At 45.6% G+C, this 18,591-nt stretch overlaps 1 protein-coding gene across 2 annotated transcripts in view; it reads left to right on the forward strand.

The window, feature by feature from the left end:
- PHLDB3 (pleckstrin homology like domain family B member 3) overlaps window positions 1-18,591 on the forward strand; it is a 647,234-nt gene that overhangs the window by 613,941 nt on the left and 14,702 nt on the right. For both annotated transcript variants that reach the window (XM_044080540.1, XM_044080538.1), the window contains exon 15: window positions 18,085-18,170. In XM_044080540.1, coding sequence (XP_043936475.1) covers window positions 18,085-18,170 — 86 coding nt within the window. The remainder of the gene's footprint in view (window positions 1-18,084; window positions 18,171-18,591) is intronic.

Genomic DNA, 18,591 nt, shown 5'->3' on the forward strand with positions numbered 1-18,591 from the left:
CCACCAATACCTGCTTGGGATCTTAACTTCATTCTGGAAAAACTGACCTTGCCTCCCTTTGAGCCAGCTGCCTCATCAGATTTGCAATATTTGTCCTGGAAAACAGCTTTCCTTCTGGCTATCACCTCAGCTCGTAGAGTTTCAGAACTACAGGCTCTCATGGCTGTGCAGCCTTTTATCATCTTCCATCAGGACAGAGTTTCCTTACGAACCAACCCGTCCTTTATGCCTAAAGTGGTATCCAGGGTAGCTTTAAATCAGGCCATACATTTACCTACTTTTTATCCTAATCCTCAAAACAAAGGGGAGAGATTACTACATTCCTTGGACATCCACAGACAACTGCGGTATTATTTGGACAGTACAAAGCCTTTCAGAAAATCAGAACAGCTCTTTGTGTCCTATGCTGTAGGAGCTCAAGGAAAGCCAATTTCCAAACAGACAATCTCAAAATGGATAGCCCACTGCATACGCTTTTGCTATTCCTTTCATGGCAAAACTGTACCTACAGGCATTAGATCTCATTCCACCAGGGCCACAGCCACCTCTGCAGCTTTCCTCAGAGGAGTTCCTACCAAAGATATTTTGGAAGCAGCCACTTGGAGTTCTGTGCATACCTTCTCCAAGCACTACAACCTACCATTATACTCCAAAACTAGAGCAGGCTTTGCCACTGCAGTCTTGCAGGGCATTTTGGCTCCTCCTAGTTCCACCTAGTGCCTACCACCCCTTTTATTAGCTTTGGAATTCTACCCATCTGTTATGACTGCAGCTGTATGCACGATGAACATAGTACAGTTTTGTACCTACCATAAATGTAGATGTTCGAGTGCTAATACAGCTGCAGTCCAGGTTTCCCTCCCTCCTTCCCCTCTTGGGACAGGCCTATAGGCTAACACATCCTCATACAACCTGATTGGGGTATTCATTTATGATGTATTTGCTTGCAACTACTGTATTTTGATTATATTGCACTGCATTATTACACCAATTTATGTATTGCCTTCCTTCTGGGGGCACCTGACATCTGGGGCAAGAAAAACTGAAGAAAATGGCATTGGCTGGTTCCTTTATACCCCTGTCGCACTGACGTCAGGGAAGAAGCGACGACAACCGACGCCGGACCTAGACTTTGGAATTCGGCCGACCGAGGACCCGCCTGACGGCAGGAGAACCCATCTGTTATGACTGCAGCTGTATTAGCACTCGAACATCTACATTTATGGTAGGTACAAAACTGTACTGTATGACTGCATTATTTACAGCTTGCAAATCTTGGACCATACGCCATTCCCCATTTGCTTTCCTAACAGGAAATAAGGGTGTATTACATGGTGAATCAGGAGATTCTATTAAGACTCCTTCCTTGAGTAAGGCTGCTATTATGGGCTTGATTCCTATCTCTGCATCCTTTCTCAAGGGATGCTGTCTTTTCTGAGGTCTAAATGCTGACTTTGGCATATTAGTAACTGGTCCTGCTGTTCGTATAAGTCCTACATCTGATTTTCCTGCTGACCAGAGAATGTCTGGTATATTTCGCAAGGCCTTTTTCTCTTCTAATAAGAGTAATACTCAGTTATTCTCACTAACCTGTGAGTGCACAGCTGGATGTGTCTGTGTAATCCAATTCAATTTATGTTTCTGTACTTCTTGTTCGGAGAGCTCTAATTCTGTCTGCTTTTTCCACCTTGTGACTTTTTTACCTAAGTCTGCCCATTTCAAATTTTTATTTTTAGTTAAGCTAACATGTGGCAATCGATTAGATTTGTAAAGTGCTAAAAATTCCTGGGGCAATGAACAGCTTGCTACACTGTTTCCCCCTGCATCCCAGTACAGATTTCGTAACACTAATCTGTTTGCATGGTTCTGAAACAATTCCTGTTCATAATCTTTATAAGGTCCTGGTGTATTACAGTAATACAGAGTACAATGCAACAAATGCTGTTTGTCAATGTCGAGGGAGGGGGACTTACTGATGGCTACGTTCATCAGTTCTTCGGTTACTGCCCCTGGACCAGTCGTACCTAAGTCCTGGCTGTACCAATATGTCTCACCCTCAGGTCGCACTACAAAAGTATCCATCTGTCGCTGTGCTTCCATACCCTGCATGGTTGGAACTATGGCTATGCCAAATATCTGCATTAAGTCTCTACCCAAAAGATTTACTGGGCATTTTGCAGAAACCACAATTTTACTTCTCTGGGTCATCCCTGAAACGGGGTCTGTTATTGCTATGTCATGGGAGAGTGGCTCCCGATACAGCTGTCCATTAGCTGCCTTCACCAGTATATAATCTGGTGATTCTGAATCTTCCGGTAACTTGGAAGGATGTATCAGGGTCCGTGAAGCCCCTGAGTCGCACAAAAATTTGACTTTCGTCCCCTCTACCAGAAGCGTCACTTCTGGTTTTGTGTCTGCTAAGTAAAGCTCTAAGCTCAATAAAGCTAAGTCCAAAATTTCATCTTCTTCGATGTCTGCAAATTCATGTACATCCTCTACCCCTTCTGTCACATCCTCTACTCTCGCTATCACCTTTACATTTGTCTTTTCCTGTTTATTTTTATTCAGTGATTTTGACTATCATATAGTCATTTCTCATCTTCCTTATTTTCTGTAGTCACCTTCTTATTTAGCCTGCAATCCCTTGCTAAATGTCCTTTCTTCCCGCACTTAAAACATTTACCTTTTTTTTTTCTTCAAAATCTTCTGATCGCTTGTCAGATTGTTTATTTCCCTGGGCATTTTTCTTACCCTTTCTCCCAGTTTGTACTACAAACACTTCTGACCCATCTTCTGCTGAAAATACTTGAGTTTTCTTTTTCTTTTTACTATTAAAATGTCTCTCTGCATATCTAGCATATGCAAGTAATGACTGTAATCTACTTGTACGATGATCTACCATGTGCTTTGTAATAAAGCTGCTAATGGGAGTTGTACTATCTTTCAAGAATGCATTCTTTAACGGTTGTTTATATGAGGAATCTTGCGTCTGGTTTTCTGGTATCTGCATTTTGCAGTGGTTATTAAAACATTCTAATAGTCTAGCATAATATTTATCAACTGTTTAACCTTCCTGTTGAATGCACTGATTAATGCAAGTTCAATCAGCCCTAGACTTCCACTTTTCAGAGATTCGGTCCATCAGACCTTTCACTCTGCCATCCAGTTCTGCATTAGTATGTGGGAGTGGTCTAAGTTGTGCGTCACGAGGATTCCAGTCGACACTGATCATGTGCCAATCTGGACCCACAATTTGTCTAACTACTTTTTCTACTTCTTCTCCATTCAAACGGTAACTTAATCTCATACTGTGTAAGTCTTCTAAAAATTTTTGAAAATTCACTTTTGGGTGGGGAATTCCGTCCGTGGCTTTCCGGATATCTTCCGGTGTCCACGGTCTATAAACTAAAAGTGTCGGGTCCTGTCCTGCCTGAGGATTTGGTACTTCTATGAGAGGGCATATCTCTTCTTCACTCATAGCCTGTGATTTTCTATTTATTTCACTTAACTCAATCTCCCTCCTCAAGTTGCGTGTTTGGGACCTTGTCTCGATAGGATCCCTGACAAACGGTTGTGATTTTGCAGGAACAGCTGGGTATAGCGGAGGTGGATCAGTTTGTCCACTCGCTTCATATTCTGGTAACGGAAGCGGAGGGGGTGAAGGAGGGGCCATTGCTATTACCAAGTTATTGTCTTCTTTGTCTAAGAACATTGTCTTTGATTTCTTTGTTCTCTGTTCCCTGCGATTTGCTTCCTCAAGCCACCTATGCGCCTGAGGGACTCCTAATTGTCTTTGCTTTTTTAATTAACCTTTCGCGTCTATTTTTAATTGCTTAACAAGTTGCATAAGTGCAAGTTTATCTAAATTACCATTGAATTTATACTTATCAACCCATTTTGTGTAATACTTAACATTGTCGGCACACTGTAATTGCATATATTTTGCGTCTTCAGTTAGGGGCGAGTCTCGGGAACTTTTTGTGCACTGATTTCCCATTGCTGTCTTAGCTAAGCTGTAAATTGTTACATAACCCTTTCTATCATGTGGTACCACAGTTCTATACCTTTTCACAGTTTATCTAGAATAACTGCCTACCTATTCTGTTTCCCTGATCTATGACAAAAACAGTAACCCCTTTTTCTGTCCCTGATCTGCACATGCAAATCTACCTGACAAAAAACAGTTCTGTAATTAGTCCCTGATCTTAAAACAGAAATAAGGTAATTCCTCCTTGCCTGACCCTCCGTAAGTTGATCCACCAGATCGTTGACTCATCCTCCAATCCCAGATCAGAAACAGTGGCTGGCCTCTTTCGAACGACAATTCAGTCGGAGGTCTTTCAAGGCAGAAGAGCCGATTTAGCCTCTTCTCCGTACGGATGCATGCCACCGGGCCCAATTCTGACCTAGAGCGAGAGGTACTTTCCGGTCCGAAGGACCAAGCTGTCAAAGGAAAATTATACTTTAAAAATGATCAAAACACGGTAGGTTCAGGTTAAGGCACTTTAATCTTGCAGCAAGGAGACAAAAACGTGCTAATACAGAGTTTGTCTAATCAGAAACAGGAAATACTTTCATTTTTATACGTTCTTAAACTGGTTATGTCCTACCATGCTGACGTAACAGATTACCACCTTTTTCATCATCATCTGCTGACCATCTTTTCCATGAATTTCTGCTGATTTATCAATTTTTATGTGAAACTTCCTGAAGAAAACAACATGGCCTTGATTACTCCCAGTTAGATACATGTTATGTTACCATTCAAGATACTATGGCTAATTTAAGCACAATGCTTAGTAGTTCATTTCTCTAATAATCCTTTGTCTACTTTATCTCTAAGTTACTGCAGCTGCACAGGTTCCCATCCTTCGAACAGAGCTGTTTGTCTAAAATCATTACATTTACAAAATAAAGCATTGTCCATTCATTCGTTCCTGACCTAGCAGGTAAACACCTGCTTCTCAAGTACATTTCCAAAAGGCATAAACATGAATATTGCTGTGCTAGCAATTACTAGGTCAGAGGGCAACTTGCAAGTTTCAGAAAGCATACTGCAGTTTTCAAAAAGCATCTTTTTCAGTCTCATATGAAACTCAATTTTTATAAAATACAGTGCATGAAAAATAGAATGAAAAGCGTATTAAAATACTTGGTTATTAATTGGCATTAATCATACACACATTAATACATATTTTTCTAACAGCAAGTTACTCAGATGCTGTGAGAGACTTAGTAAATGCACACAGCAAAGGAAGAAGTTGTTAATCTTCTTCCTATTCATCACTGATGGATTCGGAACCAAGTCGGCCTTATACCAAGCTTGCATGCACCAAAAACTCTCGAGCTAAGCTGTTACCCACAATGCCCTTCACTCAGTTACCTCAGATATCATTTGCCACATAGCCATATAGCAGCATTTCACCGAGCTGTCCAGCTAAGTGATTTATCTTTCTAAATTTGCAAGTTTTTGTGGAATTTTTTCCGGTTGGTTAATAGTTCTTTGGTATCTATCTACCCACAGGTATCCCTTTCGTACCATTGTTGGTATTGGCCCTTCTACCCTTGTGGTATCCCAATACCATTGTTGCTATTTCCTCTTTCTTCACTTTCCTCACTCTTTCCTTTTTTGTGTGAGTGTTTGCAATTATGTCTGAGAAGAAGGGAACTACGAGGTTTAAACACTGCTGCTCTTGCAGTGGTAAACTTCTGAATAGCGACCTTCATGAAGAGTGTGTGTACTGTTTCAGGGTTCTGCATTTGTCAGCGAAACCTCCTTGTGATATTTGTGCTAACTTCAGTCAGTGGATGCTGAATGAGCGAAGTAATAAATTGATCCTGAAAGGCCTGCTTTCTTTGCCTTTTTCGGAGGCTATTTCTGTGACTGAGATCTCATCCCCTCCTTCTGTGGACAAGAAACGTCCTCGCTCAGATCCCTCTTCACCGGCTGGTGATCGGGATAAAAGCCATATGCACAAGGCCCATAAGTCTTCCACCGAGCACTGCACTTGCCTCCTTGTTCCGACCACCTCGGCTCCGAGTTTGGCCCCAGTGATGCATACCAAGGTCGCCTCGTTGGCTCTTACCCAGGCCCCGACGACTATGGCACCATGTACTACCTCAGTTCTGACCAGTTTGTCTGCCTCTGTCACGGCACTGACGTTGCCCATCTCCTTTCCGATGTCAGTTCCGACAGCAACTTTGGAGCCGATGTCCTTCAAGGATGCATCTGCAGTCATAACATATGGGTTGTCCTGCCTCAGGCAGCCCTTCGGTCGGCCGGATTCCAAAGTCTGGGTCTGGCCTCGGCTGATGTCGCACTTCACCCGACGTCATAGCTCCTGGGGTATAAAGGCACCAGCCGACGCCATTTTCCTCAGTCTTTCTTGCCGCGCGGTGCCCGAAGCAGAAGCTGTTCGCAAGTGCCGGTCGGTCAGATCCAGAGATTTCAGCTACCGAAGACTTCTAAAAAAGCTAAGTACCCTGTTGGGGACTCTTTCTTGCCTCAGCCGATGTCAGACAAAGTAAATAATTGTTTAACTTGTGGGAAACAAATACCTCATAAGGATTTCCACTCTTACTGCCTTCCTTGCTTAGGCCCAGACCACGACGTATCAGCTTGTTTAGCCTGTGCTTCCTTCAACCGACGGACACTTAGACGTCGGTCGGAGTTTGCTGAAGAGTTTTTTGGCTCTGCTTTTGCATATAAAATGCCGTCGGAGACTCTGACTACACATTTAGCTAAAAAACGCATGGAAAAGGACCGACACTTTGCCCGCGGTTTCGCTGAAACCATGGTTAGGCCTACCATGAGTGTCTCGGTTTCGGCTGAAACCGAGACCTCGGTTCTCCCTTCGGCCGAAAGCATGCCTCCGACAACCGAGGCCACACAGGCCCCGGCTGAGTCGGCTACAGAAATTCCTACTGAAGAAGCAGGCACACAAGATTTGTCCGACACCATTCCGTTGGACATCTCTACTCCTGCACGTGGGCAGCTAGACCCCTGCTTCTATGTCTATCAAGGCCTTCTCCAGGGCTAAAGCAGCTAAACTTTCCAAGGCCTTACCTACAAAAAGCTCCCTCTCACAGACCTACCTCAAGTTCTCAGATTCTCAGCCTTGCTGAGGACCTTATTTCTCTGATCAGGGATCCCAACCTCACCCAGACAGGGCCTCACAACCCCCTCCTGAAAAGAGGCCTAGGTCTGAACCCCCTGAACCTCTCTCCTCTGACTATTCCTCGGATGGTTCAGATTTATCTGACCATCAGGAAGGACCATACTCACCTTATGAGGATTCTGATGCAGAAGACTCCATTCCTTCTGCCTCCCCTCCAGAAGAATTTTCATTTGGGGAAACTCTACACTCAATGAGGGAACACTTCCAATGGCAGGGTCAGGATTTTTCTGATTCTAGGAAAAGGCTAAGGACTTTTTTACACTTACCACAGCATAGGCCTTTAGCCATACCACCTGTACTATCAGTTGTTGATGATGCATACAATGATGCCAGTACTGCCCCTGATTCTCTTCCCCCGGCCCCTGCCAAACCTGACAGATGATACAGGGTCCCGGATTCTCACTTCCACTTGTATAAGGCCCATGCTGCAGACCCAGAAACCATTTCTCAGGGCCCTAAAGGTGTTGCAGCTGCCTCTGCCAAAAACCCCCTACCCTCTGAAAGAGAATCAAGAGCATTAGAGAGATGGGGTAAAAAGGTTTATACATCTGCTACTCTTTCTGCCAGGGCTTTAAACTGTCAATTTCACATGATACAGTACCAGGAATTTTTGTTAGATCAGCTGAATAAAAAGCTGTCCTCTCCTGAACCTTTAGACCGTAAGTCCCTTCAGGATTTGGTACACAACTCTCAGCAGGTCAGTAATCATTTCTTAAAATGTGGCTATGATGCACTGGAGGCTTCATTTAGATCAGCTGTGACTGGAGCAGTGATTCGAAGGCATGCCTGGCTAAAAGAACAACCCTTGCCAGACCATGTTAAGTCTAAACTCCTAGATGCCCCTATGGAGAAACAAAGTTTATTTGGCTCCCCTGCACAGGAGGTTCTAAAGAAAGTGGAAGAAAAAGCAAAATCTGTCCAAATGGTCAAGGATTTTCTGCAGGTCCAACCTCTGAGGTTCAGCAGAAATTGGCCTTCAAAGAATTGGTCCTTTCCAGACACCTCCAGAGCACAGAGAGGCAGAAATAGACGCCCAAGAGGCAGAGGTCAATCAAGGGGTGCCTACAAGGGTCATCAGTGGCAACCTGCCAACCAGAGAAGTGCCGCCACAGCTGCGACTGCAACCACTTCCACAGGACAGACACAATGACTTGGCTCTACGCCTACCAGGGAACAACTGGAAGCACCCTTGGGCGGAAAGCTAGCTTTATTTTCAAAAAACTGGCACTGCATTACAGGAGACAAATGGACTTTGCAAACAATAGACAAAGGCTACAGGTTTCACTTCCACACTCTACCAAAAAAGAGAGGAATGCCAAACCTTCCACCAAGCCAGAAATCAGAGGCTCTAAAACAAATCATCAGCTTACTAAGGATGAGAGCAATAGAAAAGGTACCATCTATGGAACAAGGCCAAGGATTTTACTCAAGACTATTCCTTGTACCAAGAAAAGAAAATCAATGGAGGCCTATTCTCGACTTGTCCGCACTGAACACATATCTCATTGTTCCAAAATTCAAGATGCTGACCCTACAGCAACTTCTTCCCATGTTGGGCAAGGAGTCTTGGCTGGTGACTCTAGATCTCAAGGAGGCATACCTGCATGTCCCTATACGACCAGATTGCAGAAGACACCTCAGATTTCTTGCAGGATCAGAGCATTATCAATTCTCAGCATTGCCCTTTGGCTTATCTACTGCGCCCAGAGTATTCATGAAATGCCTGGCATCAGTAATTGCACATTGCAGGCTTCAGGGAATTCAAATCTACCCATACCTGGATGACTGCCTAATACAAGCGGACAACAAGACAAAAATAATAAAGGATTTGGCCTATGTCATACAACTGCTGCAAGCCTTGGGATACACAGTCAACATACAAAAGTCAAGACTAGTGCCATCCCAAAGGATAACTTTTTGGGTGCAGAACTGGACACAATAACTCAGATGGCTTTTCTCACAGAAGAAAAACAAAAGCAACTACCAGTCTACTTCATGGCATTAACAAGACAAACTCAGCTTACTGCAAGGAAAGTCCTGCAGGCCCTGGGTTACATGGCATCCTGCATAATCTTGATCCCACATGCCAGGCTGCATATGAGAAAATTACAATGGTACCTAAGGAATGTATGGTCTCAACACAGACACAGTCTAGAAGCCCTGATACCAATCATTCCATGCCTGAAAAAAGAATTCCTGTGGTGGGCTCAGGCCTGCCAGATCAACAGAGGATTGCCTTCCCACAAACCACATCCAAGGCAGACTATCACCACGGACGCCACAGACCTAGGCTGGGGGGCACACATGGAAGACAAGTGTATCCAAGGCCTATGGTCCCAAGATCAGCTGAATCTACACATAAATCTAAAGGAGATGCTGGCAGTGAAGCATGCAATCGAGGCATTCAAATCATTCCTCCAGCAAGGACACCTGCTGATAAGGACGGACAATACCACAGTCATGTGGTACATCAACAAACAGGGAGGCACACATTCATACCCTCTATGCCGGATGGCAATGGACCTGTGGAACTTAGGCCTGAATCTCAACATCCAACTGCAGGCCAGATTCGTACCAGGAAAAGAGAATTCACTAGCAGACAGCTTAAGCAGAACTACCACGGATGCTCACGAATGGATGCTGCATCCAGACATCTTCAAAACCATAACAAAGAAATGGGGAATGCCAGAGATAGACCTGTTCGCCTCCCCACTCAACCACCAACTGAAGAAATTCTGCTCAAGAGTATACCACCCACAAGCCTGGAGGGTGGACTCCCTTTCTTTCAGCTGGAAGGCCCTGACAGTATATGCCTTTCCACCTCTCCCATTGATGTACAAAGTTCTACTGAAGATCAGAGAGGAACAGCCAAAGGTAATTCTGATAGCTCCAGACTGGCCAAGGCAGCATTGGTACCCACTACTGAGAAGCATGTCTCGGAAGAACTGATGGCCTCTACCTCTATGTCCTTTACTTCTAACGCAGAACAACTACAAGACCCTGCATCCAAACTTAAAAACCCTGCAGCTAACTGCTTGGAAAATTGCATAAAACAAAACCAACCTGTTTTATCTCAGAGGGTTAAGGACATTATCCTGGAGGCTCGCAGACCCTCCACAAGGAAAACATATTCAGCCAAATGGAAGAGATTCCTCATTTGGAGTGCAGCAAAGGGAACAAATGTCACACTGGCAAACCTAGCACACATCCTAGAATACTTAGCAGAACTGTTCCACAATGGCCTGTCCTATTCTTCCATTAAGATTCATGCATCAGCAATTTCAGCAGCGTACAACATGGATCCTCCTGTCTTCTCTCATCCTCTCCTCAGACAATTTTTGAGAGGGATCAAAAATGTAAAACCTCCAAGGAAACCACCTCTGCCTGCATGGGATCTCAATTTTGTGCTAGAAAAATTAACACTTCCCCCTTTTGAACAGCAGCAACAGCAGACTTACAGTTCTTATCTTGGAAAACTGCCTTCCTGCTAGCAATCACTTCAGCAAGAAGGGTATCCGAGTTACAGGCATTAATGGCAGTGCAGCCTTTCCTTATCTTTCACCAGGATAGAGTGTCTCTGAGAACCAATCCTACTTTTATGCCAAAGGTGGTATCCAGGGTATCCTTGAACCAAGCTATTCATTTACCTACATTCTTCCCTAACCCACAGAACAGGGGGGGAAAACTACTACACACCTTGGATGTACACAGACAACTGCGATACTATCTGGACAGAACTAAGGCCAGCAGAAAAACTGACCAGCTTCTGGTAGCATATGCAACAGGAGTGCAAGGAAAAGCAATTTCAAAACAGACAATCTCAAAATGGATAGGAAATTGCATTCGATTCTGCTACTCATTTCATGGAAAGACAACTCCTGAAAATATCAGGCCTCACTCCACAAGAGCTACAGCCACCACTACAGCTGTCCTACGAGGAGTGGCTACCAAAGACATTTTAGAAGCTGCTACTTGGAGCTCCGTGCATACATTTGCCAAGCATTACAATCTTCCTTTATACTCCAGATCCCGAGCAGGTTTTGCAACTGCAGTTTTACAAGGGATCTTAACTACACCATCATTATCTTAGTGCCTCCTCCCCCAGTTTGGCTATGGTATTCTACCCATATGTTATGACTGCAGATGCATCCTTGAAGGACATAGTACAGTTTTGTACCTACCATAAATGTAGATGTCTGATAGGTATGCATCTGCAGTCAGGATTACCCACCCTCCTTCCCCTCTGTGGTACTCCTAGGGTACTTACCCCTCTCTTAGCTAGCTGGGGGAATCTATTATGGTGTATTTGTTTGTATGTATATATGTATATATACTTTTTGATTTCTACTGTTTGGAATTTTCTACTTTTATACAAATTTAGCCTTCCTAGAGGGCACCTGGCATCTGGGGCAAGAAACACTGAAGAAAATGGCGTCTGCTGATGCCTTTATACCCCAGGAGCTATGACGTCGGGTGAAGTGCGACGTCAGCCGAGGCCAGACCCAGACTTTGGAATCCGGCCAACCGAAGGGCTGCCTGAGGCAGGACAACCCATATGTTATGACTGCAGATGCATACCTATCGGACATCTACATTTATGGTAGGTACAAAACTGTACTTTCTTGATCTCCACCCCAGTTGTGACCTCGGCTCCGAGCCCGTTCTCTGCTCCAACCATTCCTTTGTTGCCGGTTTCTAAGCTGGAATCGTCCGTGTCATTCTGTAATAGACCATGGACCCAGTACTCGTCTGTGGACCCATTTGCCGGACAAGCCTGCAGCCCCTTTTTGGACCGGTCTGATTCCCCCTCAGAGGCATCGGTAAGATCCACCAGGAGCCTTTCAAAATTGGATGTGGTGCGCCTTTTTGACCAGCTGCTGACCGCCAGGGGAATTTCAAGTTTTCCTAGACCATATCCCACTCCGGGCTTTGGGTCTATTACACCGCCGACCCCTACATACACTCTTCCCTTGGATCCCTCGGTTCCAAGGCTCATATGTCTGACGTTTTCGAGAGGACCCCCTTCCTCGGCACCAACAACAGTGTCTGAGGCCCCGAGGTCCCTTTCGGTGTTGGTTCTGTCTGAGCCCACCCTTCCTCAGTCCCATGCTTGGGGGGGTGGAACCTCCAGTTTTAGTTATGGTTCCGACTGTGTTGTCGGTTCCATCTTCAGGTCGAGGGTGACTACCACCCCGAGTTTGCTTGAGGCTCTGTCCCCGGGGGCGGACCATGTGGAGCAGGGTGTGACTCCGATTCCGATATTGTCTTCTTCGGTTTCTGGCTCCCACTCCTCTTTGGGCGTGCCCACTTTCCTGGTGATGGAGAGGGTGCTTGCTTCTAGCAGCCCTTCTACATTGGTCATCCCTCCAGTTCCTTCTGAGCCGCAGCTGTCAAAGGCCACCGCCCCCCCCCCCCCCCCAGGACACCAAGAGCACAAGGCCTAGGAAACCCCTGTCCAGGGTATTTCCCTTTCTGAGTCTTCTTCAGATGCTCCCACTGAAGAACCCCCCTGGAAACGGGCATGTAAGAGGAAACACATCGACTTCTCAGAGGAGTCCCTCATGGAAGATACGGACTACGATGATGAGGAAGGATCCCTGCAGCCACCCCGTGACAATGTCTTCTTTGGAGATATCCTGGAAATCTTGAAACAGACGGGTGACTGGAAGCCCTCCAATCCTTCCTCAGAGGAATCCGTATTCCTGCAGGCCTTTCGCTCTCGGCCCTCTACTTCTTGGGTGACCCCCCCCCCCCGCCAATGAGTTGGTTATGCTCAATATGCAGTGGGCGTGGAAGAGCCAGTACACCGTTCAGGCCAGCCCCAGGAGATCAGACAAGGTACTCTCCCCTGCAGAGGATCAACCCCATTGGTCTAGAGGCTTGCCAGTGGACGCAATGGTGGTGGCGGCAGCCACGAAAAAGGACCTTGCGGAAGAGAGTCCTGCTGTCCACCCACCCAACAGGGAGTCTCGAGCGGTGGTCAGGGAAGCCAGTTTTTGTGTCAGCGACCTTTGCAGTCAAGTCTCTGAACTTTTTGGTACATTTTACGAGGCTCCAGAAAGATCTTGTCTCAGAACTGTCCGGGACCCTCGCAGGCCAAGTTTCGGATGGAGCACGTGATAAAGTTGCTTCCCAACTTGCCACCCTAGAGTCAATATCCAATTCGTCCATGAGGTTGCTGTCCCACGCAACCGAAGGAGCGGCTAGAGCTTCGGATGCAGGCGTAGTCATGAGGCGCCATGCCTGGATGCGCATTTGTGACCTTGTGGACTCTTTCAAGTCTTCCTTTTTAAATGCCCCTATTATCAGCTGTGTTTGGTGCTAAAGTCAAGGATACATTAGCCATATGCAAGCAGGATGTGAAGACCTCGTCTGCCACGGGCCTACACTTTTCCAAACCTCAGCGTTCCTTGTCCAGGAACCAGAGGAGTGGGAAGATGTGGCACAAGAAGTCTCAAGGTCCTTTCTGTGACGCACGTGGTGAGGACTCACCCAGAGGCAAAGGGGGTTCCAATAATAGAAGACGTCCCTTTTGGGGCAGAGTGGGTCCCCGGAACCAGGGCTCCAGAGATTCCTTCTCAGGTAGACCGTATCAGTGCTCCTGAAGCACTGCCCTATTGCTTTCCTCTGGAAGCAGCCGGGGTGTGTTTTTTTCTGCACCAAGCTACCTGGCTCTCTTATTACAAACGATCAGTGGGTGCAGAGAATCATTACCATAGGCTACCACATTCCCCTAATATCTTATCCTAGACCTCCGAAATCCCTCCCCGATGTTTCATTGAGTCAAAGGGAGGAGGCAGCTTCCGAAATACTAAAGCTTTGTCAAAAACGAGTCATCTAACAGGTCCCCCCAGACCACTGCAGATCAGGGTTCTCCCCCCAGACCACTGCAGATCAGGGTTCTACTCAAGATTCTTTTTGGTGCCAAAGAAGACAGGGGACTGGAGGCCCATTCTGGATCTCAGCCAACTAAACAAATCAGTAGTTCAGACCAAGTTCTGCATGGCTACAATTCAATCCATCCTTCCCTTTCTGCGGGAGGGTGTGTGGATGTGCTCATTAGATCTCCGGGATGCGTATTTACCATATCAAGATGGACAAGCACTCCAGGAGCCTCTTTCACTTCTGGTTGGGAGCCAATCACTACCAATTCAGAGCCCTGCCTTTCGGTCTTTCGACAGCCCCCAGTGTGTTCGCGAAATGCTTAGCAATGGTAACAGCTCATCTGAGACTTCAGGAATTCCAGGTGTTTCCCTACCTAGATGATTGGCTCCTCACTGCCCCCACCAAGTACCTACTGGTCAGGGCCCTCCGCTAACACCCTAGTTCTAGCAGAGTCACTGGGCATCACCATACACTGGAGGAAATCCAACCTTCAGCCCTCACAACATTTGGAATTCATCGGGGCAATATTCAACACCCAGTCAAGTCTGATCTCTCTTCCTCTTCACAGGCTTCAGAGATTAAGGGCACAAGTTCAAGTGATATTCTGTTGAAGAAAGGTGTCTGCAAGGGAAGTTCTCCAGGCTCTGGGGTCTATGGCTGCAGCCATCCCTATTGTTCCGCTAGCCAGATAGACCCAGTGGATATCCAGTCTTAACCCCCTGAGCTCACAGATTCTCATCACCAACACTTGCAAACAAGATCTCCTCTGGTGGAGGAGTACGGATGAAAATCTTTGATGTCGCCCCTTCCAGGCCCCCAGCCGAGCACCACGGTGACCACAGATGCTTCCCTGATGGGGTGGGGGTGGGGCACTTCCAGAGAAAGTCAGTCCAAGGCACGTAGTCCAACGTAGAGGTCAACTTGCATATCAATGTCCTGGAGTTAAGAGCTGTGCTATTGGTGTTGCAAGCTTTCCATCCACTCCTTCTGTCTGGAACAATTGCTATCCAGTCGGACAACATGTCCATGGTCTGGTACATAAACAGGGAGGGGCCAAATCCTACCCCCTATGTTGCTAAGCCATGAGAATCTGACAGTGGGCGATATCTTCCAACTGCTTTCTGATCACAACGCATATCCTGGGGAGCTCCAACGTGATTGCGGACAGGTTAAGCAGATGCATCCTCCGTCCTCACAAGTGGTCTCTCAATCCGAGTGTGGCGGAAATTTTCAGCCATTGGGGCCAGCCATGCTGCGACCTTTTTGCCTCCCCCTCAAACACAAAATGCAGCAGATACTTTGCCCTCTTTCCCCCTCATGGGGAGTCACCGAGAGACACTTTGATTCATGATTGGCCCAAGGGTCTCCTTTATGCTTATGTGTTCTAAGGAAAGCTATTCGGTTGAGAGGCAAAGTGATCCTCATTGCCCCATTCTGGCCTTGTCAAGTTTGGTTTCCCTTCCTCCGACCTCATCTGCTACAACCTCCTTGGATCCTAGGCACTCATTTGTCAGGACCTCATATCTCACCCACAAGGGCTGACCACTCTCAAGCTGACAGCTTGGTTTCTCCACTTCCGTTAGTTGCCAGGCAGGAAACCCTCTCTTCATCCGTCCATGATATTATCTTGACCTCTCATAAACCATCCACCAGGAAACTTTACAGGGACAAATGGAAAAGATTCTGCATTTGGTCACATAATCGGAAGCTAGATCCGTTCTCAGCCCCTGTAGTCACTATTCTTTATTACCTGGCTGAACTGTTCGACAATGGAGCATCAGCTTCCACCATTCAAGTCCATCTAGCAGCTGTTTCCAACTTCCATAGTGGTTCAGATGGAGTCCTGCTTATTTCCTCTTGCCTTTGCAAGACTTTCTTCAAGGGTATTTTCCACAGCAGACCTCCCATCAGGCAGCTGGTGGAGGCATGGAATCTCTCCTGGGTTCTGCAGTCTCTTTCTCTGCCCCCTTTTGAGCCTGCTGCAACATGTGATCTAAAATTCATATCATGGAAATCCTTATTTCTGGTGGCTGTCACCTCAGACAGACGAATTTCTGAATTGCAAGCATTATGTATGAAGAGCCCTTATCTGATCTTTCTTAAGGACAGAGTATCACTTCGTACTAACCCATCCTTTCCTCCCAAGGTGGTTTCTGACTTTTCAATTAACCAGTCCATTGAGCTCCCTGTATTCTTCCCAAATTATTCCAACAAGGGAGAATACAGCCTACATTCCTTGGATGTTCATAGACAATTACATTTCTACCTGGACAGAACAAAATCCTTTCGCAAGTCGGACCAGCTTTTCATTTCCTTTGCAGGTCCTAGAATGGGAGGTGCAGTATCGAAAGTTACTTTGTCTAAATGGCTCAGGGATTGCATTGCCTTCTCATATTCGCTTATGAATTAATCTAAGCCTGGCCAAATCAAAGCTCACTCAACTATAGCTATTGCAGCATCGGTTGCCTTCCACTCTAGGGCCTCCATGGATTACATTTGTGCAGCTGCCATTTGGGCTAAGCCCTATACCTTTATCAAGCATTACAAATTATATCTGGTCTCCAGGGGAAGAGCGGCCTTTGGTTCAATGGTTCTCAGGAATATTCTTCCATAAGGGCCACCCAGGTTCTCCAAGTAGCTGGGGATTCTGTCCCATCAGTGATGAATAGGAAGAAGATTAACAACTTAAGATAAAGAAGTTATGTTTTACCATAACGTCCCATCTGAGTTGTTGATTTTCTTCCAGTCATCACACCCTCCCACCGACCCCCTCCAAAGGTTCCTGGCAGATCTTCTGGGTCTTTGTGGTGTCTTAGGGTGTCTGTGCAGAGATGGCCTCTGACCTGTTGTTTCTTCTGTATGTTGTCATTCAAACTTTATCTGAGGTAACTGAGTGAAGGGCATTGTGGGTAGCAGCTTAGCTTGAGAGTTTTTGGTGCATGCAAGCTTAGTATAAGGCCGACTCAGTTCCGAGGACTCAGAACCAAACCCATCAGTGATGACTGGAAGAAGATCAGCAACTCAGATGGAATGTTATGGTAAGACATAACTTCTTTTTTTTGACTGGTAATTAGGCTTAAATGACAGTAATGGAAATTCTAGTTCTGAAACAGTGCAGTTTAAGTTGTTTTCTTGAAAGCATTAAACCATCTGCGCAAGACATTAAAAAAAAGCTTTAAAAAATCCTTCTATGGTTATCCCTGCCAGCAGCGGCCTTAGGTCAGCTGGTGCCCTAGGCAAAAGGCCTCCACAGCGCCCCCCCACACCACCCAGGTGCCCCCAACCTGGTCTACCTACACCAAATAAATACTGGAAAAGCGCCCCTGCTACAGCGGCACCCTAGGCAGCCACCTAGTTGGCCTATGCCTAAGGCCGGCCATGATCCCTGCTACAATCTGTTTGCTTGACTGGTTACTACATGCTTCTTTGATGCCATGTTCTCCAGTTTCCTTGTCAAGGACATGTCCTAGTGATAGTGTAATAGTGAAAATGGCGCTCTGACTAGACTTTCTCAGTTAGGGTAGCACACATCCTGAGTGATGCTGAAGTTTTCTCATTTTAGAATAGACACTGTGTTAGAAATGCATCTGCTTGAATTTTTTTTTAAACATACTGAGCCCTTGTGTGTGGGGAAACAACTAACATCAGTCTAGGGTTCATAGAGTACAGCTCGCTGGTTCTCAAGGCTGTTACTGGACTGTTAATTCTTCTCTATATTTCCTGGTTGAAGGTTTATGCCCATTCTTCTGAACTGGTAATCAGTATCTTGGGTAAAAATCCAGCTACTTTCATGTTATGCTGACCAGATTCAAGACTTCTTGGTTGTGCAAGACATTAACCTCTAGCCTTCCTTTCCAAAGTATGTATTTGTTGTAGATTACTTTATAAAGCTGTAGTGTCAAACAAAATTGCTGTCTTTATTTAAGGTATGAGAGTAATTGTATGATACAGTCAGCCAGCATCTGATTTCTTATTATTCCCTGGTATTTTGTGGTTAATTTTGCATTCTGATTTGTTTTAGACAAAGAAGAAACAAAGCTGAAGGGTGTTATCTATTTCCAGGCAATTGAGGAGGTATATTATGATCATCTTCGGAGTGCACCAAAGGTATAGCTATCAGAAAATAATGCTATCAGCTTTGTTATTAATTGGTGCTGACTGCTTTATCTCAGAGATTAAAAACACTATTTTTCATCACTTATAAGGGAGAATTGTGGAGAACATATCTTTTATTTACCATGAATTCAAATGTATTCATTATGAAAAAGATGACCCACAGACTGTTGGGAAATCATATATTTAAAGACAGAATTGACTTGCAAAATGCATTACAGTGTCAATCATTTGCCATTTTAATGTGCAGTTTGCTGCTTAGACAGACATTTCCTCCAGGAAGTTTTACATCTTGTGTTTCCTTGGAATACATCTTCTGCCATGGCCTTGGTAGCACCAGGTTCAGCACAAGAGTAACACCCTTATCTTCCCTGTGAGAAGCAAGAATGTCATCATTCCTTTTGGCTATCTTTGT

Source organism: Protopterus annectens, chromosome 8.part0 (genome assembly GCF_019279795.1).
Source record: "Protopterus annectens isolate FY-2018-M chromosome 8.part0, PAN1.0, whole genome shotgun sequence".
NCBI classification, from domain to species: Eukaryota; Metazoa; Chordata; order Ceratodontiformes; family Protopteridae; genus Protopterus; species Protopterus annectens.